The 22,891-nt window shown below is 43.0% G+C and overlaps 1 protein-coding gene across 1 annotated transcript in view; it reads left to right on the plus strand.

Moving 5' to 3' along the window:
• Positions 1-113: 113 nt before the first annotated feature.
• The window catches only part of ZBTB10 (zinc finger and BTB domain containing 10), a 33,503-nt gene continuing 10,725 nt past the window's right edge, over positions 114-22,891 (plus strand). The window contains exons 1-2 of the mRNA XM_032766090.2: positions 114-979; positions 11,435-12,332. Coding sequence (XP_032621981.2) covers positions 212-979; positions 11,435-12,332 — 1,666 coding nt within the window. The 5' untranslated portion in view covers positions 114-211. The remainder of the gene's footprint in view (positions 980-11,434; positions 12,333-22,891) is intronic.

Below are 22,891 nucleotides of genomic sequence, written 5' to 3' on the forward strand. Positions count from 1 at the left end.
GGAGATGAACCGCAGGACGCTGGCGTTCCGGGCTGGCGGCCTGGTCACCGCGGCGGCCGCAGCGGCGGGCGGGGGAGCCGCCGGAGGCGGCTCCTCGAGCAGTAACACGGGGGGTAACGCGGCCGAGGCCTGGGCCCGGCAAGACCCCGAGCAGCTGAATGGGCGGGGGGCGGAGGAGGAAGTGGAGCTCGAGGGGCTGGAGGCCGAGGAGATGGAGGCCGCCAACGAGGGGAAGGAGTTGCTGTTGTTGCCCCCGCCCCAGGACGCAGTCTCCCCTGCGGCCGCCAGCGGCCCCATGTTCGCCGAGAGGAACCGCAGGACTCTGGCCTTTCGGGGGGGTGGCGGAGGGCTCCTCTCCGGCCCCTCCGCCGCCAACAATGGCTGCGAGGCCCCTGCCTGGCCGCGGAGGCACTTCAATGGGCGGGGGGCGGACGAGGAGTTGGAGCTGGAGGGTGCCGAAGGCCTGGAGCCCGAGGGCCTGCTGGAGGGCAAGGAGCTGGTCCAGGACGGGGGCTCCCTGAGCGACAGCAGTGACGACGAAGAGGACGGCGAGGGGGGCAGCCTGGGCGATGGCAGCGGCGCCGAGGGCGGCAGCTGTAGCAGCAGCAGGCGGTCTGGAGGCGATGGGGGGGACGAGGCGGAGGGCAGCAGCGTGGGCGCGGGGGAGGGGGAGAGCATCAAGCATTTCCCGCTAGCGGCCAGGCCCAAGTCTCTGCTGCAGAAGCTGCACGTCTCCTTCCAGGGCTCCTGGCTCAAGGAGTTCCCATGGCTGCACTACTGCCAGGAGACTGGCCTCATGTCCTGCGCCTGGTGCACCGCCGCCGCCTCCGCCCCTACAGACATCAGCATGGCTGGGGGAGGCGGCGTGGCGGGGCACGACGAGCTCTGCAAGGGCACCCGCAACTACAAACGAGCCCTGCTTCTCAGACACCACCTCTCCGCCGAGCACCGCCTCAACGAACCGGTCACTGCAGAGCAGGTACGGTGCCACAGGGGTTGGGGGAGTGTATTCGGGGTAGTGTTGAGTGGGGGTATCGCAGTTCCCTGGTGGAGACTGTTTCACATGTCTGCGTGTCCGCGTGTGTAGTTTAAATGGCTTCCTCCGTCTCTCACTGTCCGATAGGGGTGCGGGGCACACTCTGCTCCAGTTCCCACACCTTCTGTCTCCAGTATGCAGATTACCCTGCGTTCTGCTTCAGGCTGAAGTATCTAATAGGCCTTTCCAGGTCAGGGGTGCTGGAACAGTTTTTATAGTGGGGGTGTGGAGAGCCATTGAATCAAACTGGAAATCCTGTATGTAATGGAATCCACTTCAAGTCAAGGCTCCTAGTTCCAGCACCTATGGTCCAGACATATTAGCTGGGGAGGTATACATAATAGTTTTAGTTGTGGTTATACCCAGTTAACATAACTCAAGTGCTCAGGGATGGGTGACTATTTTCATTTGTTAATTTTGTTATGGTAAATTGATGTCCTTAGGAGAAGAAAATTATATGCACTTAAATGTGTTAACACACTGATATTTAAAACTACTTACAGCTTTCTTCTTCTCTGGGGGAAAACTATAACAGTATCCCAAAACCAGCTATGTGCAAAATCCTCTAGACGCTAGCACAAAATCTGAGGGAATTTTTGTTTTTAGTATCTGGGGGGTGTGTAGGGTGCTCATATCTGCTTTTGTGTGTAATTTTTTCCCAGCATAGGTGATTTAGATTTCATCTGCTACTTTGCATAAAGAGTTTGCAATTGCATCAAGATAAACATGTGGTTTCCTGAAAGCCTAGTTAATATGCCATCTAACCCCTTTAATGCTTTGAAACTGGTGAACTGTGTGGATCCCCAACCACCCTGAAAGCAAAAGCTGTTATATCTCGTATTGGCAAGGCCACTGACATTACTCTTTTACTGTATCTACCAAGTGTCTAAAGGGTGTTTGAAATGTCAGCAAATACATGTGCTTGACATAAAAGCTGTATTTTTATTGGACCTCATACTTAATTAACTGTCCTCAATGAGAACTTAATTTCCTTAATCACTGTTGGTTTCTGACAGTATCTTACACTGTGGCTAAATTAACAAGATAGTGAAGTAAATTGATCACAAAATGTAAGTCAAGCATAAGGAAAGTAGTTTCTATTATATAAACTTCTCTAAAGGCACATCTGAAAAAATGGAAAGCCTTCAGCTGTATTATTTCTGCCTTTGATCTTGATTAGAGCTCTCAAAGCTAGGCAGGGCTGATTCTGGTCCATAGGTGAATGAGACACTAAAGGAATGCCTAATCCTGTTGAATCACTAACTTCTCTGCAGTACTACTTTTCTACCTGAGTTAGAGCTGAACTGGTTTGATGATTTAAAATTGAGCTGACTACATAGGCTCTTAAAGAGCCTGTGGCACTTCTGGCAAGACCAGGTGTTCTAAATTTGAGCAGGATATCAGGGTTTAAAGACAGGTATGGTAAGCAAATCTAGATCCCCTGCAGTTTCAATTGGATAGGATATACAAGTTTCACTTCACATGAACTTCCTATGCCTTGCTGTCGTGTTGCGGTTAACTGAAGTCACTTTACTCACTTCTGAAGTGATCTGAGCATTTTTTGAATTATATACTATAAACTTCACCTTTAGTTGAAATATTTTCTATCTTCCTAGTAAAAGCATTTTCAGAAACTTGATGCTTTGATATTGCTAATGTGGTTTGTCATGTAATTCTCAAACGTACTTTGTTCCTTGTCCTGTAATTTGAGGCTTGTTCCTCTGTCTCCATTGTCTTGTACTGATGTGTGTTACATGACTAAAATTTCTATTCTGATAGTTTACTTTGCTTTATTTCCTTACTCCTTGTGTTAACCCTTTTAGCCATCCTACAACAATTCCTATCCCTTCTTGTTATATATTAAAATTGTTTTTGGATGATTATTTTGTAATGGTAAGTCTGGTGTAATTTATGGAAGTGGTATCTCTCTTCATTCTTGATACGTCAATGGATTTTGCTGCTCTTATATGTTAGGCTTCTCAGATTTTTCATATGAAGGAAAATGTTTCTGCTGTCACCTTACCCAGGTGCATGTAAAGTGTAGTTTAAGTGGTCATCTATCTTAAAGACTTCTTACTGCTTTCCTTCAGATCTGAACTTTTTTTTTTGTATTCTGTAGAAAAACCTTTAAACACTAAGGCCAGATCCTCAATTGTTGTAGACTGTCACAGCTTCTGTTGAAGTTCTTTCAAGCTGTTTACACCAGCCAGAGATCTGCACTTCATTGTGCCGGGGATTTTCATTACATGAATCGACCTTATCTGTTTCTTCTGTAAACTGTCAGTCAGTGCTTGTCCCATCTACTCTGTGTTAAGAGTTTGTGGATACAGTAACACTTCAGTATTCTAAATAGAGAGAGCAAACTGATCTTTCAAACACTTCTAAATATAACAAGACCTAAAATAAAAGTAGATTGCTTAATACATTTGAAATCTTCCATGTTCCATACCTGCTCACTCAAATGAAAACACTTGCGTTATGGTGTAACATCAGATTTTTCTTTTGTACTGTTGCTGAGTAAGTAGGGAACCACCCCTGCAAGGTAGCTTTAGAGGGTTGAATTTTCAAATGGAAGGAAGGTACTGATCTCTCTATCCTTGAACCATTGTTGTGTGATTCTCTCCCTTTTTCTGCTGCAAGTTTTTGACTTGTATGAATGTTCAAAAGAATAAATAGTTTTACTAGGTAGTCAAATCTCTTAAATCGCATTTGCCATTAATTCCAAACTTTAATTAACAAACTGGGGAGGGGGGTTCTGTTATGTTTCCATTCCCATGAGTTAAGCAAACACAACAGGGATGCAATTTCTCTCCACCTCTAAATTTAATCTAGTAATACCAAAATAATAGGCCTTTAAAAAATTCCCTGATATCACATTTTTAGAACATTGGAATATTAAGTAGGTAATTTGTGTTCCTTAGCATGTTTTTCCTAAAATTTTGAGGAAACATCATGTGGGAGAGGAAGCCTTTTAAGAGTTAGGGCTTGGCTACACTCAAAACTCTAACTCCCGCGGCAGCGCTTTGGAGTTTCAAGTGTGGTCGCGCTGCAGGTACTCCACCTCCTTGAGGGGATTAGCTTAGGGTTGCTTGCTGCACTTGGGCGGGGGGGGGGATGTTTTCACATCTCTGAGCGAGAAAGTTGCAGTGCTGTAAAGCACCAGTTTAGCCAAGACCTTAGTTAAAAGCTAGCAGAGATCTTTCAGTCATTGTCCTGGAGAAAGTACATGTGTATTCTTCACTTGACGAGCTTCAACTGCAGGACATGTTGAACAATGGCATTATGCCATGTATGTCTTATTAGCAGCTGTTAAAGTGAGAAAAGGAAATTGTGGGTATTAGACACTAAAGCAGTGGAAACATCTATAGATCTGTTGGGCAATAGACTCTCAAAAATGAGAGCAGTGATTTCAATTTTTTTTAGAGATATACAATTCACTAGGAATGCCAAAATACATCACAAGTGGTTTCGCAGCTATAAATTCAAGGGTATTGTGATTCCATGCCTTTTATTGAGGCACCAATCCTAAGTGCCCCCCCTCCCCTTTCTAAACTAGTTTTAAATAGACAATTACTATAGGCCAAAATTGCGGCCTGCCTTTAAATCATTTGCAATATGTGGTAGACCTGGGTGGATTGATCTAAATCAAAGCAATTTAAATCACTAAGTGGAAAGCCTCGAATTAAATAATTGATTTTGATCAGCTTTTCCTTTTTATATTTCAATTTTCTACACAAGAATGCATTCTCATATAAGCATTAAAATATGTTGATTTACAACTAAATAGAGCTTTTACACTAGATTTGATATCTTTTTTGCTATTTAGGAGGATAGGCTGTAACTGTATACATTTATTTAAGCAATTACGTAGCTTAATATTTTTAGATTCTTAATTTTACCTTTAAGTATGTTAGAAAATAGTGAGTGAGATTGCTTGTTTACTAGATAATTACGTTTTTACTCATGATCTGTGTCAAGCTACGTTAGGATGGAAACTGAAATTTAATTAAATACACAAACAGCATATAACATTTATATTCATTAAAACAAGCCCTTAATAAAATACATGACCTATTGTGACATGCATCCGACGAAGTGGGTATTCACCCACGAAAGCTAATGCTCCAATATGTCTGTTAGTCTATAAGATGCCACAGGACTCTTTGCTGTTTTTACAGATCCAGACTAACAGGGCTACCCCTCTGATACTTGACGCTATTGTGCCATGTTTATAAAGAAAAAAAGTTAGAATTGGTGGAAATTATCTTTATATAGAAAAGCGGTCTTTAACTCTATTTTTAATAGAGGCTGATGGAGTCAGCATTATTTTTTTTATTTAAATGTTTTAAGAAATTATAAGTTTAGCCCTTAAAATATTTTGTATTGAATTCAGATTTCATTTTAAACAGACTAATTTTTAGAAAGAAAAAATGTACTATAATTTAAATAATGAAACAAGTCTGAAATGAAATTTTAAAAAAATCACTGATTTTTATCTGCCCTGGGATAGACTGCTTTCAAGTTTTTTTTAAAATTTGGACTCTTGCACTAGGACAGATTTATTTAGTTAATAAGTTTTGCAGAAATGCTTTACTGTGGTCTGTGTTCCTTTTGCTGCTGTCAGTAAATGCATGTGGTAGGGGTGCCAGTTTTCTTTCCCCTCCACCTAACACTTTTTAAAGTTAGGACTTCACAGGTAACACCGCAAAAGCTCTCTTTCAGTCTCAGATACATTTTTGGTTAAAGGCGGAAGTTCTCTGAAAGCAGAAGAACAGTTGATGTAGTATCACTCTTGCATGTGAACCATAATTGCCTTGGATGTCACGAATAGGAGGCGGTGTTTCATTCATAAATGTTTGCGTATTCCTGTTTTAAGGATTACTTCCTCACCTTTACTTGCTGATTTTAAAGTAAACTCTTTGAAGTAGGGATTTTCTTATGTCTTCTATAGCGTTTGCACTGTGGGGCCCAATCTGATTGTCTGTTCAGCACTACTGCAGTATAAAAAGGCAAAGTCTGTGTGTAGGTGATGCTCCACCTCTATGGCAGCTGACAGCAAAACCTTCTGAAATGTTTTCTAGAAAACGGTGGCCAGGAATTACTTCTCTCTCTCTCTCTCAAGGGCTTGTTTGCAGGCAGTGTTTACCTGATGGGGGAAAGAACTAACTAATTGGATAGAGGAGGAAAGATGCTGCAGGGCAAATGAAGCAATATATAAGGAATCTGAAAGGATAACTACTTCGCCATTACTCTTCATGCACACATGGAAGAGATGGTGCAAGAGTCTTTGGTCCTTTCCTGCTCCCAGGAGACAGCAGAGACTGATGCCAAACAAGGATCTCTGTGTTAGTGAGAGATCTTGAACTAACTTATTGCATTTTAAGAACGTTTCTTTGGAATTGCAGTCATCTGCACTTTGAGGAATTGCTATATGTTAGTTCATCATATCTTCTTCTGAATTAATCTGAAATGCCTTTGCATCTTCCTTCCTGCTTTTTTTTCTATAAACTAATAGATGACTAGAGCTCCTTTAAGAGAGACCACATTAAGCATAAGTATGGTGTGAGTATACATTGTTACAGATGGTTTCTTGACCACCATTTCTTTGCTGCAGCAGCTAAGCCCTCAAAGGATTTTGAAACTAGAGTTACAAGAAGTTGGGTACTCTGAGTGGGGAGTATGACATGGTTCTGATGGAAGGTTTTGGGATATTATTGAGTGGATGTACCAAGGGTATTGTAAGGTGTGGCTGAGAAAACCACATCCATTTCCAGTTACACATCTATATTTCACTATTCTGCTTTTCTTTACACATCTTGCATGAGGTCAGCTGTGAGGAGGGTGGTGATCTAGGAAAATATAGGGTTGGTTGAGTGCTCCACCCACCAGGGAGACAGAGTCCTGACCACTGCTGCAGATAAATCTTTCTTCCATTTCTGCCCCACTGGGGTAATAGCTGCTACCTAAACAGAAGCAGCTGAAACTTGATTTGAGAAGATTTGATCAGTCTTGGAGCCATCCTCTTCATGATCCACATTAGATTGAGTTTTGAGAGCTACTAACAAAATAAACAAGTTACTTTAGTGTTGTGGAAAATTATTTCTTAGTGTTGTGGAAAATGATTTCTTAGTTATGGTGCTAACCAACTATATCTCTTGATGTCTTCCAGAAAGGGCTCAGTTTTGATTTGAAGATCTGTTTTAGTCAAACACAAGTTATTGGGTTCAATGCAGGGATAACTGGGTGAAATTTGGTATGTGTCACACAAATCAGTCTAGATGATATAATTGTTCCTTCTGGTATCAAAAAGTGTGAATTATAGTTGGCAATGACGACATGTTTTTCTCTTCACACTTTGATTACTGAAATTCTAGCCTGTGGCCTCCTAAATCACTTAGCTAGAGTCCAGCCTGTTCTGAAACATCTGTGGCCTTTTCCTAACTGATAAATAGAAATAGAATTGCATTAATGATGTCCTGAAAGACCATCTCTGACTGATTTTGCTACAAAATTTCTGCTGCCACCTTAGTATTCTTCATGGCAATATTCCATCTAAATTAGGGCCACCCTGTATATTCCAGTCTGCCAACTCTTCCCTTTCCAATTTTCTCTCCAGTTCCTCCTCCTTGTTCAGAGCATACTTCTTTGCTCTTGCCACATCATCTGTTGACTTCACCATCTCTTTTTGAAAATTGAGCTCAAAACTCTCCGGTGTGCTACTTACAGGTTTCCACTATCTGCATTGACCTATCGTAGTAATACTTCACTGCCTGGTGCCTCTTTGTCATTATTCTTCAGGAATTGTTACAAGATACTTTGAGATACCCTTATGAAAAATGCTATATAAATGCAAAGACTGTAGTAATTCCCTTGTTAACACTTATTGACACATTTAAACACTACTATAATGGCAAATCCTTGTGCAACATTTTTAAGATGTTTCCTGGTTTAGTAATTCAAGCTTTTGTGGTATTTTAACACTTGCAGTAATCACCTTCAGTACTCTCTCCACTTGTTTTTCTGAATTAATGTCTAATGGTGAAAGCTGCCACTGTAGAACCATTGAATCATAGGACTGGAAGGGACCTGTAGAGGGCTTCTAATCCAATCTCTCACACTCAGGGCAGGACCAAGTATTATCTAGACTATCCCTGACAGGTGTTTGTCTAACCTCTTAAGAATCTCCAATGATGGAGATTCCTCAGCCTCCCTCGGCAGTTTATTCCAGTGCTTAATCATCTTGACAGGAAGTCTGTCCTAATGTCCAAACTAAACCACCCTTGCTGCAATTTAAGCCCATTGCTGTTTGCCTAGCTTCAGAGGTTAAAGCAGGGGTGGGCAAACTGTGGCCCGTGGGCCATTTTAAGCCAGCTCGCGAGCTGCACCATGTGGCTTGGCTCCGCTTCAGCCGGGGCACTGGGTCAGGGGCTGCACCACGCAGCTAGGCCCTGCTCTGATGCTCAGGACAGGGCACCAGGTTGGGGGCTGCACCAGGTTGGGGGCTGCACCATGTGGCTCCCGCAAGCTGTGGCATGGGCCCGCTCCAGGTCCTACATGCTCCAGTGGCCCCCTCAGGTGCTCCAATGGGAACTGCAGTGGTTGTGCCTGCAGATGGGGCCGTGTGCGGAGCCACCAGGCCTCACCTCCGTGTAGGAGTCGGAGAAGGGACATGCCACTCTTCTGGGAGCCACTTGAGGTAAGTGCCGCTTGGAGCCTGCACCGCATGGCCTCTCCCCACACTCCTGCCCCAGCCCTGATTTCCCCCCCCCCCACTCTCTGAACCCCTCAGTCCCAGCCCAGAGCACCCTCCTACACCCCAAACTCCTCATCCTCCGCCCCACGGCCTGCACCCCAAGCCCAATTTTGTGAGCATCCATGGCTCGCCATACAATTTCTATTTCCCGATGTGGCCCTCGGGCTAAAAAGTTTGCCCATCTGTGCTAAAGAGAATAATTTACCTTCCTCTTCCTTGTAACAACCGTTTATGTACTTGAACACCTGTTACCATGTACACTCTGCGCCATTATCTAAATAATTGACGAAATTGAATAGAACCAGTCCCAGAACTGATCCCTGCGGGACCCCACTTGATATGTCCTTCCAGCTTGACTGTGATCCACTGGTGATTACTGTCTGGGAATGGTTTTTTTTCCAACCAGTTATGCACCTCTATCTAGGTTGTATTTCCATAGTTTGTTTAGGAGAAGGTCATATGGCATATCTTGACTTCAGTTAGGTATCTGATAATGTCTTACATCTACTGCTGTTTGCCACCCACAAGGCTAGCTACCCTGTCAAATAAAGGCATTAGGTTGGTTTGCCATCATTTGTTGTTGACAACTCCATGCTGACTGTTACTTATCACCTTATCTTTTAGGTGCCTGCAAATTGATTGCTCCATTATCTTTCCAGGTACTGAAGTTAAGGTGACTGGTCTGTAATTTCTTGGGTTGTCCTTATTCCCGTTTTAGTAGATTGGCACCGTATTTGCCATTTTCCAGTCTTCTGGAGTCTCACTCATCTTCCATGATATTTTTTTTTTTTTTTTTTAAGATAATCACTAATGGCTTATATCTCTTCAGTCAGCTCCTTGAGTATTCTAGGATGTTTCACCAGGCCCTGGTAACTTGAAACCTCTAACCTGTCTAATTTGTAACTTGTTCTTTTCTTGTTTTAGCGTCTGGTCTGGTCTTCATTTTCACTGGCATTCACTCTGTCATTTTCTGTTGTTGTCCCGTGTCATCCCCCACCCCTCCTTGAGTAACATGCTTATCCTGTCTTTGGTCTTCCTCTTATTTCTAATTTGTAGGATGTTTTCTTGTTACTTTTTATGTCTCTAGCTGGTTTAATCTAATTTTGTGCCTTGGCCGTTCAAGTTTTGTCCCTGCATACTTGTTTATGTTAATCCTTTGCAGTTTGATCTAGTTTCTGGGTTTTTTTTTTTAAGGATTCTTTTGAGTTTCAAATAATTGAAAAGCTCCTTGTTAAGACAAGATCTCTTGCCATACTTCCTATCTTTCCTACACAGTTGGATAGTTTGCTCTTGTGCTCTTAATAATGTGTCTTTGAAAAACTGCCAGCTCTCGAACTGTTTTTCCCCCTTAGACTTGCTTCCTATGGGATCTTACCTACCACTCTGAGTTTGCTGAAGTCTGCCTTCTTGAAATCTTTTATCTTTATTGTGCTGTTTTCCTTCTTACCATTCTGTAGAATCATGAACTCTGTCATATCATGATCACTTTCACCCAAGCTGCCTTCTACTTTCAAATTCTCAACCAGTTCCTTTCTATTTATCAAAATCTAGTCTAGAACAGCTTCTCCCCTGATAGCTTTCTCCACTTTCCGAAATAAAAAGTTGTCTCCAATATATTACAAGAATTTGTTGGATAATCTGTACCCTACTGTTTTGCTTTCCCATCACCATCAAGTCTTGCTTTGGATGATTTTGTTAGCTCTTTTTATAAACAAGCCTCATCCTTCTCCTCTTCCTGGTTAGGTGGTCTGTAGTAGACCCCTAGCATGACATCACCCTAGCTTTTTACCCCTTTTATCCTTACCCAGAGACTTTCAACAAGTCTGTGTCCTATTTCCATCTCAACCTCATTTTTAAGATACAAGGCAACACCTCTTACCTTTTTTCCCTGCCTGTCCTTCCGGAGCAAGCAGAAACCTTCTATACCAATATTCTAGTCATGTGTATTACCCCACCGAGTCTCTCTAATGCGAATGTCATAGTTGGAAAATTAAGTACTTGTTAAACTATCTTGAGAGTTAAAAAATATGCCCAGTAGTGCACCGGCTTTTATAAATTGTCATTAGAATATAGTTTATTACTAAATGTGATCTGCAAAGGAAGCAGGGTGACATTTGTATTCATTTTGCTTCCATTTGTATGTGGAAGGCTGATAAGGAGGGAGGAAGGATATCCTGGGAATGTGTTAGTCCTGTCTCTCCCCATTTTTATTTGAGGCCTCTATGGAAGACCAGAGAAATGGTGTGAGGGAGTTTTCATATCTCTTACCTGAACAGGTTGGTAGTTAGAGATTTGCATTAAAGATTCATCTTCTAGTTCAGGCATTTGTTTTAACAAAACTGAACACTTTAAACACCCATGTAAACACCATCAGTGGCTTACATTTAACTTCTGTGGTACATAAAGCTCATCTGCCCCCTTTTTCCTGAAACTGAAGAAACAGTAGAACTGGCCTGAGTTTCTAATACACAAGGAACCTTTCTGGAAACTTGTATTTTATGTTGCCTTTATGACATAAAGAAACAAAGGATATAAACCCCATTTTCCTCTGTATTACATATTTAAGTTTATTTTCATATCCTGTTGGCAGCAGTGGGAAAAGTAAGAAGGAAACTAAGAGTTAACTTTTTTCCCTCTAATTGCAGGAGTCAGAAATACCATCGGAATTGACTAATGAGGGATACTGCGACTACAGCAGTAGGCCAAATGAGAACTCTTATTGCTATCAGCTGCTGCAAGAACTAAATGAACAGAGGAAGAAAGGCATTCTTTGTGATGTCAATATTGTGGTGAGTGGGAGGGTCTTCAGAGCTCATAAGAACATCCTGGTTGCCGGCAGCCGTTTCTTTAAGACTCTGTACTGCTTTACAAACAAAGAAAGCCGTAACCAAACCACTGTTACCTATTTAGATGTTGTTGCTGTTCAAGGTTTTTCTGTCATATTGGACTTCTTATATTCTGGTAACCTTGTCCTTACAAGCCAAAATGCCATTGAAGTGATGTCAGTGGCCAGCTATCTTCAAATGACGGAGGTTGTTCAGTCCTGTCGCAATTTCATTAAAGATGCCTTAAATATAAGCATTAAATCAGAAGCTCCAGAGGCTGTAGTAGTGGATTATAACAGAAGATCGGTTAGTCGAGATGGTCTGCCTTCATCAAGGGATCAGAAAGTTGCCAGTTTCTGGGCAACACGGAATCTTACTAACTTGGCAAGCAGTATAAAAACTGAGAATGATGGTTACTGTATTGATGAGGGCCAAATAGAAAACTATCAAATGAATGACTGTAGTTGGGTCCAGGACAGCTCACCTGAAATGGCTGAAAATGAATCTCAAGGTGAAGGAAAAGTGTTTGTGTGGAATGACATGGCCTCACAGGGACAATCAGTTCAAGAACCAGGAAAAGCAAGAAGGAAAAACCAAACTACAAAGAGATTTATTTATAATATACCACCTAATAATGAAGAGAATTTAGAAGATTGCTCTGTGATGCAGCCATCAGTCTCATATCCAGAAGATTTGCAGTTTATTAAGGAAGAACCAGGTAAATTTTCATTAATATATTGGATTATCCAAGTGTTACTGTTGTATCCATTCTAGGATAACCTCGCTTCTATAATTGCGTATTAACTAAGATCCTGCAACAAGTAGTAAATCAGTAGACAAAATGAATTGCAAATATCTGACAGTGTTGCAGTGAGTTTTATCTAATGTAAACATGCTTACTCTGTTTTGATTAGTGTAAAAAAAAAAAAAGGCTGAATGTCTGTTTTGTGTGCAGATGTACACTATTGCCAAAATACTTGTAGATGCTGTATTAAAACTTACAGTTCACATTGGTGAATACCTGCTTCCTATAATCCTCAAGAGCCAGTTATCAAATAAACCAAACAATGTAACATCAACTGGTGAAAACTTTCAAAAAATTATTTTGCTTATATAAATGTTTAATTGTATATTCTTTTGGCTAGCTCATTTCAACTATCCACCATGTGTAACTTAGTCTGTATGATGCTTTAAAATCAGCAGTTGGCTTTTAACTTGAAAATAACTGAGTTTAATTGCCTGGCCAGATGCTCTCCTGCAGTGGGAAGGTTGATGTCTGCTAGTGACTTATCTTTTGAATGATCATCCCTTTGTTCAGTGTATAAAGAAGTTGCATTTTGACTTCACACCAGTGATGTTCAACCTATGGCCTTTGAAGAGATTTCACTTTTTTATTATGAATTGAAAGTGTGTTCTTTAAGCCACACTTGCAGTGTAGTGCATGGGTGGTGTGGTGTGCCAGTCGCATTGGTATGGGCTAGTGTTGGATGGGGTCACCTCCAGCTGCATGCCATTTCTCAGGAGTAGTTGTAATGTGAGCTAGTAGTGTTCTGAATGGGTTCTTAGTAGCTCTCCAGGTGGCTGCCTGCTGTATTACATGAGGGAGTAGAGTTGCTTTGGATGCTCTGTTGTCTGCTTCCTTGGTGAGCTGCAGGTGCTTTGTGGTGAACAGACTAAGAACTTGTCTGACCCTGCCTAAATTTAAGGGATTGACTTGCAAAAAAAGAGCTTCTCCTTCCTCATGTAGCCAGATAGGGCAGCCTAAGAAGAGGGTAAAGAAGCTGAGAATCAGTGAACTATAGGTCTCAAATTCTGTCCAGCCCATGGCAGCTCCAATTAGTTTCAGCTAGTAATGGTCCCTAAGCAACCATATGCCAGATGGGGATAGCTGGAGCACGGCATGCTCAAACTATTCCTCTCCTTGCTCCAACCTATCCACTGTTCAGAGCACTGCATTGGGATGTGTAGGAGCAGTTATGCTGGGTCTGTGCTGTTATGGGCTTTCCACATATGAGAATACCCCAGGCCCGCACATCTCATAAAGCGGCAAGGGCCACATTATTCCGAAGAAAACAGCTTAGAGCCAAAACCCCCTAGCCCTGCGGAAACACCCCCCCCGCAGGACCTCCTGGCCCGCAGAAACACCCTGCCCCAGCACTGCCCAGCCCTACAGAAACAAATCCAACTTCCCCAGTGCCGCCCCACCAGAACAGCTGTGGGCCAAAAAGGAAGGTTGGGGGTGGGGAGGTGATACTTGATTTTAAATCAGTCAGGGGCTTCCAGCTGAAGAGGTGGCTGGGAACTGTCAGGGGCAAATTAAAGGGCCCAGGGCTCCAGCGGCTGGGGGAAATCAGAGCTTTGCGGGGTTGGGGCAGGGATTTAAAGGGACCAGAGCTCCTGCCAGGGAGGGGAGCCCAAGCCTTTTAAATCCCAGCCCTAGCCCATCCGCTGGAGCTGCAGGCCGGGATTCTAAGGGCTGTGGGCTGCCTGCAGCTGCCGGGGAGCCCTGAGCCCTTTAAATCTCAGCCGCTGCCAGGAATCTCTGCGGGCAGCCCAGGCTCTGGGCTCCCCGCCGCTGTGGGCAGCTCAGAGCCCTTTGATTTCCCTGTTGTGGGCCGGATGTTGTGCTGGCCTGCGATACCCACAAATGCCCAGCTGTTAATGACTTCCATTCCCAGAATGAGGGAGAACAGCAACATTGCTTGATTAGTATTAGGGAATTTAACAAGCACATTTTTATTCTTAGTTCTCAGATCCTGCTGAGTCTGCTTTGTAGTGTCACCTTCAGGTAGGCCATGCTTAGTGACTTTGCTCAGAATGAGAATGGACTCTTGTGTCAAAGTTTCCAGCTAGTAACCAATAAAGAGTTTGCTAGAAATGATTTTTCCAGAAAGAGCAATAGAACCCATGCTACTGAAGGAAGTTTGAGTGGATTTTATTAAAAGTATTTCCTGGCATAAGTTTTTTCAGTATCTTTTCATCCCATTTTTATGTGTAATACTAATACATATTGTTTGCTTTATCAACTGCTGCTGCAGAATGAGCAGACTTGTTTTTTTATTTCAGCTGCCCACAAGGATGTCTCTTTTTTCCTTCTCTTCACCCCCACCCTGCCCCGAGTAGTTAGTTTGAGAAGTCAAATTATTCCACAAATGTGAGGTAATGTGCATTGGAAAAACATTGAATTTGATCTGCCATTATACTACTTACTTATTCAGCCCTTCTAAGTCCCTCTAAAGTCGTCGCTAGTCTTAACTGCACTAACCAAAATAACTTGGTCATCTTCAAATGTTTCTACCTCATTGTTCACTTCTCCTTTAGATAATCAATAAATATTTTAAACAGTACCAGTCTTAAGATGCCCCAAGGTTGAATATTGCAGTTAACCTCTTGCCATGTTGAAAACAAACCATCTTCTTATCCTATTGTTCTCCCAGCTAGTTTTCAGTTCACTTTAGCATTTTGCTCCTTACCTCAGTGAGTGCTTAACTTCCTGTAATAGCTTTTTGTGAGAAATTTGTGGGGACCACATTAAAATGAATTGCAATCAAAGAAATTTGGGATCCATGGCTGTGACTGCATTATATGCGAATTCACCCTTTATAGATGTGCATTCTAGCGGGGATTGGTGTATTTGTGCTTGTCATAAACAGGTAGCTAAGGGTTAATGTTTCTTTTACCTGTAAAGGGTTAACAAAGGGAACCAAACACCTGACCAGAGGACCAATCAGGAAACCGGATTTTTCAAAGCTCAGGGGAGGGAATTTTTTGGGTGTGTATCCTGGTGGTGTCTGTATGTCTCTGTTACTCTCTCGCGCTCTGAGAGTAAGCTCTCTATCTCCAGGCTTTACACTTTCTGTTTCCCGGTTGTAAGTACAGGTATAAGACCATATAACGGTTTTTATATTGTTTTGTATTTACATGTGATGTAGTTTGCTGGATGTTTTAAAGAATTGTTTTTCTTTGGATGAAGAGCTGTTTATTCTTTGTTTTCTTTTAAGCCAATGACCCTGTATATTGTCACCTTGATACAGAGACCATTTTTATGTCTTTTTCTTTCTTTTTATATAAAGTTTTTTTTTAAAACTTGTTGGATTTTCATTCTAGTTTGAGGCTCAGGGGATAGGAATCTCTGTGCCAGGATATATTCTCTCTCAGGAAAGACTGGGAGGGGGGAAAAAGGAGGGGGGAAGGTGAATGGTCCTCCGGTGTTGTGTTTCCAAGGATGAGTTTCGAGACAGAGCACACCAAAATACCCAACAACGCTCCATTAAATTCAAAGCAGGGTTCATTTGTAATATTGGGGGTGGGTGCAAAGCAGGGGTTTGTAGGGTAAATGACAGCAGGGTGGTTGGTATATTCTCCTTAGTGTACCCCAGGCTAAGAGATCTGGGAGGATGCGGTTAAGGAGGGGAGGGAATGTGTTATTTCCCTTCTATTGTGAGACTCGGCTCTGACGTCTTGGAGGCCGCCCCCCCAAGGGAAGGTTTTGGGGAGACCAGAGTGAGTCAGACACTGGAATTTCTGGCTGGTGGCAGCGCTATCAGATCCAAGCTGGTAATTAAGCTTGGAGGCTCATGCAGGCACCCACATTTTGGACGCTAAGGTTCAGAATTGGGAATTATGCTTTATGACAGTGCTTGGTTGTGAGTTGAAAATGTTCCTTGTGCTAGCTGCAGTGGTCCCATGGATGTCATATTTGAGCTGAAAATAAGTGCAGTGTAATGCACTTAAAATACTTTTTCCTTGCCCTTAACTTTCCACATGCTGGCACTACTGCCACATCTCCTCTGTGGATGTACCCAGTAGGGAACTTTAGGATGACTTCTGTCCCCTTTATGCTGCTTGAGTGGCACGGGACAGTCCGATCCAAAGCATTATGGGATGCAGCTCATGGCCAAGCTCCCATATTAAGAGCTGACATTTCAAAATGGTCTGAACTCCATATGCATACTCAGTTGTCTTGAAAAGTGGTATGCTTCATTGGGGTGCAAAGTAGGCTTCAGTGGTGCAAATTCTGGGATCATCTGATCCCAGCCCAGAGAGTTCTCAGGAAAAAAGGGCTGATGAATAGACTTAGACTGTTTTTAACTTGCTTGCACACTTCTGATTTAAACCGACACTGCTCACCAAATACAGCCACCTGAGCTAGTGTGCAGCAACTGAGTTCTAAGTTGGGAGAGGAATATTTAAAAAGTTTGATTTGATCTTGCTCAGTAAACGGGTACATATAAGGAATGTGCACAAGAGAAAATGGCTTGTGCATGTGAACAAAACACTCCACTGCTCACACTTCTCCCTGGGGAGAATTAGCGAACAAACATGGTAGTCATGTTGCTTAGTGCAGTACTGAAAGGTTCTCAGATATTGTGCTAATGAGCCTGGTATAAAAACTTGTATGAAATGTGCTCTGGCAGCCTTTATGCCCGCTGGCCCTAGAGCTGATATAGTACATGACAGTCTTGGGATGAAAGGTAGCATAGATGACCCATAACCTCATGCACAATCCATTGATCTGATTGTTCAAAGGAGTAGATGAAAGTATCTTCTGCTTAGGAAATCCATCAGCTGTACTTTGTGAGAGAGAGCCTGGTGGTGAATGTTGCCATGACCAGAGGCAATATTGGCCAGCCACACTTCTGACTTAATATGCTAATATACTGTCAGCCAAAAGCGGTGGCGGATTTTAAAGTTAGTGGGGTCCTGTGCACAGCTTCATTTTTTGGGGCCCCTCCTCAGGACCCACCCAAGAAAAAGAACATTATTCCCCTCCCCTCTGTTTTTCATTCTTTTTTTTCTTCATCCTCCTTCTATATTATAAGTAATGAGATGTAAATTAAAATAGTGAGGTCCCTTGACTGGGGCAAGGCGTTGGGGTGCAGGGGGCAGGCTCTGGGAGGAAGTTGGGATACTGGCTCTGGGATGGGGTTGGGGTGGAAGGGGTGAGGGGTTCAGGCTATGGGAGGAAGTTTGAGTGCAGGGTGCAGCCTTGGGGCTGGGCTGTGGGAGGGCACGGGGGTTGTACTTACCTCAGGTTACGTGGCTCCCAAAGCAACCAGTGCGCACACCCCTATGGCAGTGGCTCAGGGGCAGAGGATCTCTGTGCATTGCTGCCCGCAGGTGCAAACCCCCTCCCCCTCACACCTCTCATTGGCTGCAGCTCCTGGCCAATGGGAGCTGTAGAGTTGGCACTGGGGGCAGGGGCAGCGCCTGGAGACACAGCCCCCCCAGGGACCACATGGACATGCCAGCTGCTTCTGAGAGTGGTGGGGGCAGGGGGGCAGGAAGCCACCTTAGCCCTGCTGCTGGCACATTTCTGCATGCCGCTTGAGGGGAGGGGGTCGTCGGGTCTGTGTGCTGCCCAGGGAGGAGCAGCGTGCAGAGCTGCCTCCCCCACCTCCAGGGGCATGCAGAGACATGCTAGCAGCCGGATGCCTCTGGGAGTGATGTGGGGTCACTGGCCACGGCATGCAGGCAGCCTACCTGCCTGAGCCCTGCTGCGCTGCCAGCCTAGACTCAGGGACAGGTTGTCATACATGTGCTCTGCATTTTGTGGGGGGAACTTGTAATTGGAGGGGCCCAGTTCCAGTGCACTGTTTCAACACAAATCCACTCTTTGGCCAAAAGGTTATATCAATCTTTATCTGTCACATTCCTATTCATGGATTAATACCAATTCAACTGTAGAAAGACACTTGTGTGGATGATAGTTTCCATAGGGAGCCAAGGTTAATTCAAAAAGGTAACACATGAGGGTACTGAGGCTGCCAGATGTTGGGTATTGATATTAGTTTGTTAGTAAATGGTAGCAACAGCATCTCATCTCTTTGGCTGTGATGCTGGAAGACACTCGTGACTGCACTGTTCATAAGCCCTTCTTAGGGGCTCAATAAAAGCATGGCGATTTGCCATGTTATGAGAGAGACCATTTTTCTCCCAAAAGAAAAAGGGTGGCTTCCCTCAAAGACTAAGAAAATGGAAACCACCCATTGTTTCTTTGGGTTTGTTGTCCAGTTATCTTTGACCAAAGAGGTTAAATAGTACTTAATATATCCAGAATCTGGGTGTTTGGCCTTTCTCTTCACACAAGGGTCAAGAGGCGCAAGCCTCCTAAATACAAATAGCAAAAGCTTCTTGGTCTTCTAAAGGGTTCAGAAAGACTAGCAAGTCTGTGGTGTGTGCCTTAGAGGACCTATCTCTTAAAAGGATATTAAGAGTCTTGTACATCAAAAGGCTCTGCGTTGTTGGGATATGGAATCTTTGCTTTGTAGAAATTCTTCTCTTGAATTACCTCTAAAATGGCTCTTTAGAGCCCTTCTCAGGGAAGTTCTCATCTTCCTGGGTTTACATGCTTTAAAAGAAATCCTTTCTGTCAAAAGCTACACTCACCCATAACTCTGGACTAGGGAAACTTTATGGTCTAAAAGATGGCTGGGACATTTGATTTGCCAGGAACATCTGCATATTCCAGGTGGTTCTGAATGTACTGAGGAGATTGAGGTAATCTCAAGGTGGTCCTGATTCAGGTGGATGGTAAGGTCACAGTCTTCTAAATAAATAGACTAACTGTGCCAGGAAATCTTGAGACTAAGCAGTATGCTATAGATTTTCCTAGTTTGCTTGACAGTAAAACTTGATCACTGACTGAAGCCAATTTGTGACAGAGCTACTTGAACTCTTATTTGGGGTAGTGAATCAGTGTTTGGGGGGGGGGGGGGTCGTGTTTTTACTGTGTCCCCATTCGCTTAAAAAAAAAATTGTTTATAATAGGTCGGCCACCTCTCAGAAGTGGTGTGCCGAGTCTTCATTTATTTAGGTTTCACGTGCCAGTAATACATTTTAACGTTTTTAGGAGGTCTCTTTCTGTAAGTCTTTAGTTATATAGTAAACTATTGTATGTAAAGTAAATAAAGTTTTAAAAATGTTTAAGAAGATTCATTTGAAATTAAATTAAAATACAGAGCCCCCTGGACTGGTGGCCAGGACCTGGGCAGTGTGAGGTGCCACTGCTACAGTGTGAGGTGCCACTGCTACAGCTTGCATGCCGTAGGTTGCCTGCTGCTGGTTTATAACAACCTAGAATTGCTCTACACCTGACACCAGAAAGATTGAACTGGCAAGATTCCTTCTGTCCACTAGAGATGGGTTACATACATTCCTTTGCTAAATTACCTCTAGTACAAAAATCCTGACCAACCTCTGAGACAAAGGCTTAATGATCAGAATTAATGTTCCAGCCAAACACCAATGTGACCTCCATTCTTTCCTCTTCTCCCCCCTACCCTCCGTCCAGATCTCTGTCCCTGACAATGCCATTTTATCTGCTACTATAGCACATAACTGGGATGTTTTCAACTTTATGCTTGTCACTAAGTCTGCATCATAGCTTGCCCTTTGTTCCTTCACAACACTCCAAAGTTCTGACCCTTTCTGGTATTCATCATCTAGGAATTTATCTCTTATTTTAACTGCAGCAAACTCCTTCTCTCTGGCTTTCCTGACATCCATCTCTCCTCCTTAGGTCTATTAAAAAAGCTGTTGATTAAAAATAGCTTTCCTGACCTTGTCACCCTTTTTTTCCCCATGTCTCTGACTCTCCCCTTCTCCACTGTATCAAACTACTGGTCTTTTATGCTGTTTAGGCCCTCCAGTTTAGCTGTTACCTATCCTTTCTTTCAGAGGGGTAGCAGGTATAAATATACAGCACATGAAAAGATGGGAGTATTGAATTGGCCTCGTTAGCACCACAAAATAATTTCCCCCTGTTAATATTCACCCCTTCTTGTCAACTGTTGGAAATGGGCCACATCCACCATAATTGAATTGGCCTCATTAGCACTGCCCCCCCCTCCCCACACACTTGGTAAGGCAACTCCCATCTTTGCACGTGCTGTATATTTATACCTGCTTGCTATGTTCTCCACTCCATGCATCTGATGAAGTGAGTTAAAGCCCACGAAAGCTTATGCCCAAATAAATTTGTTAGTCTCCAAGGTGCCACAAGGACTCCTCATTGTTTTATCCTTTCTTGTATCTTTACTGTGTTGTTCCAGCAACAAAGCTAGCATCTGTCTCCCCTCTCCAAATGGCTTTAATGCATATAATATTGTTACTGACCCTCTCATTAAACTACTTCTAAGTCACTTTCAAAAAGCCACCTTCATGATACCTACAGTAAACTGTAACTGATAGCTGCTAGGTAAGTTGCCTCTTCATTTAACTCATTTGCTGCATAGTTCATTTTAACCTGAATAGTGACTGCTCTGGGTGCATAATGTTGTTGCCTGTCTCGCCTTTCTTGTCTGCTACCCACTTATTTCCTCTTGTGTTAAACATGATTGTAAAATCTTTGGGCAGTTATCTCCTACTAAATACTTTGTGGCACACCTTGTTCCTTGTTGTGTAGGAGTCTGGGCGCTATTGTGTTAGCAGTAAGAATCCTAATTGCTGCTTATTGGCTGAGGCAACTGTAGTTCTCTGTCCTTTCAGTGTTCAGGTTGCCCACTATATCTTCCAAAAGTCTCTCCATATCTGGTGATATCGAAGGTTTTAATGGTTCTCTAACACAACTGAGGATGTCTGTCTATATAGAAGACGTATCAGTTTTCCTCTGATTTCAAGTTACCCTATCTACCGCATTTTTTTGAGATAGAATCATGTCCATCATAAACTTTTAATCTGCTGCAACACAACTTTAGTCTGTTCTCATCTCTTTGCAAGGCAGTTGTTGTAGTGTTTACACTACATCAAGAGATGGGGTTTGATGATCAGCATTGAAGATATGGGGTTCTTTTGCTTAGGGTTGCTAAAATTTTTGATCACAAAGCTTTGTTTGGTGCTTAATCTTTCTCCTTTTTGGATGCCACTGTTGGTTTTCTTTAGTTTTTTCTTTAAGACTAAGAGCATTATAATTAATTCTCATCCTCTCTGTTTAAAGTGCTTACCTGTCCTCGCTATCCGTTCCAGTTCCTTGATTTTTTTTTAATTATATTTTTAAATAGAGACCTGGAGATTTTTAATTCCCCATGAGTGGGGTATAACAGATCATCATTCATCCATAGTCTTCACCACAAAGGGAGAACTTTGTGTGTGTATGGGAATTTGACCTATTCAAAAGGAATAAGCAGTTAGATACCCTAGGTGTGTCTCTTAGCTCATGTAATGAAACATTGTGAAATGCCTGTACTGGAATCAACAATATAATCTTCAAGCTGAGGGAGTTCTTACTAGGTGTGTTTTTTTTTTTTTTTTTGTTTTGTTTTTGTGTGTGTGTGGGAGCATGGACATAAGAATGATCTGGTTTGAGCTAAGTAACTTCAAAGAACAACTTCCTTACAGTAACTTCCCCCCTCATTCTTTCTCCACTCAGCTCCCAGGAAGGAATCAAAGGAAAGTTATGTTGTCACTTCTTCCCCTTCAACAACCAGGCATGAGAGCTAAAATATTGGAATTCTCCTCTTCTTCCCCCTCTTCACCCCCCCCACCCCCCCAAAAAAACCCCAACAAACCTCAACAACCTTGGAAAAATCCTGTGGCAGAGGAGAATAATTTCCTGTTTTACTCATTGATCTGAGCTTTGTATCACTGAGCCTGTCCACATCCATTAATCATTTATGCTGACGTCCACGCTACGGTTCTTTAAATCGATTTCTGTATTCTACAAAATGAGAGGGTAACGCTAAATCGATAGAATTATTCGGATACTGTTAGTGTGGATGGAATCGAATTATTGGCCTCCGGAGGTATCCCACATGCACTACTGACTCTCTGGACAGCAATCTGACTCGGACGCAGTGGCAGGTAAAACAGGAAAAGCCCGAGCGACTTTGAATTATGTTTCTGTTTGTCAGCATGGACTCTGATCAGACGGGGGCGATGCAGTCCAAATCCAAAAAAGCTCACATGGACGTTTGGGAGATAGTGGATCGATCGCTGTATGGGAGACAATTGTTCTATAGAGCTCCGTTACAGAAGACAAATGCCAAATCGTTTGGAAAAAAAATCTCCAGGCTACCACGCGCTCGCGTGACAAGCTAACGGAAGCCAGAGACTCAAAGGACGCTCATGGAGGGACGGAGGGAGGTAGTGAGGACTCCAGCATATCCACAGGTCACAGCAGTCTCCAAATTTGCATTCTTGTTGAGCTCCAGTGACTATGGGGTCAAACACATTGTCCGCGTGGTTCAGGATAGCTCCGTCAATTTATCCCCCCCCGCCCCAACATGAAAGAAAGGAAGTTTCTTGACTTCTTTCAATGTCACCCTATGTCACTTGAAT

The sequence above is a fragment of the Chelonoidis abingdonii genome, chromosome 2 (genome assembly GCF_003597395.2).
Source record: "Chelonoidis abingdonii isolate Lonesome George chromosome 2, CheloAbing_2.0, whole genome shotgun sequence".
NCBI classification, from domain to species: Eukaryota; Metazoa; Chordata; order Testudines; family Testudinidae; genus Chelonoidis; species Chelonoidis abingdonii.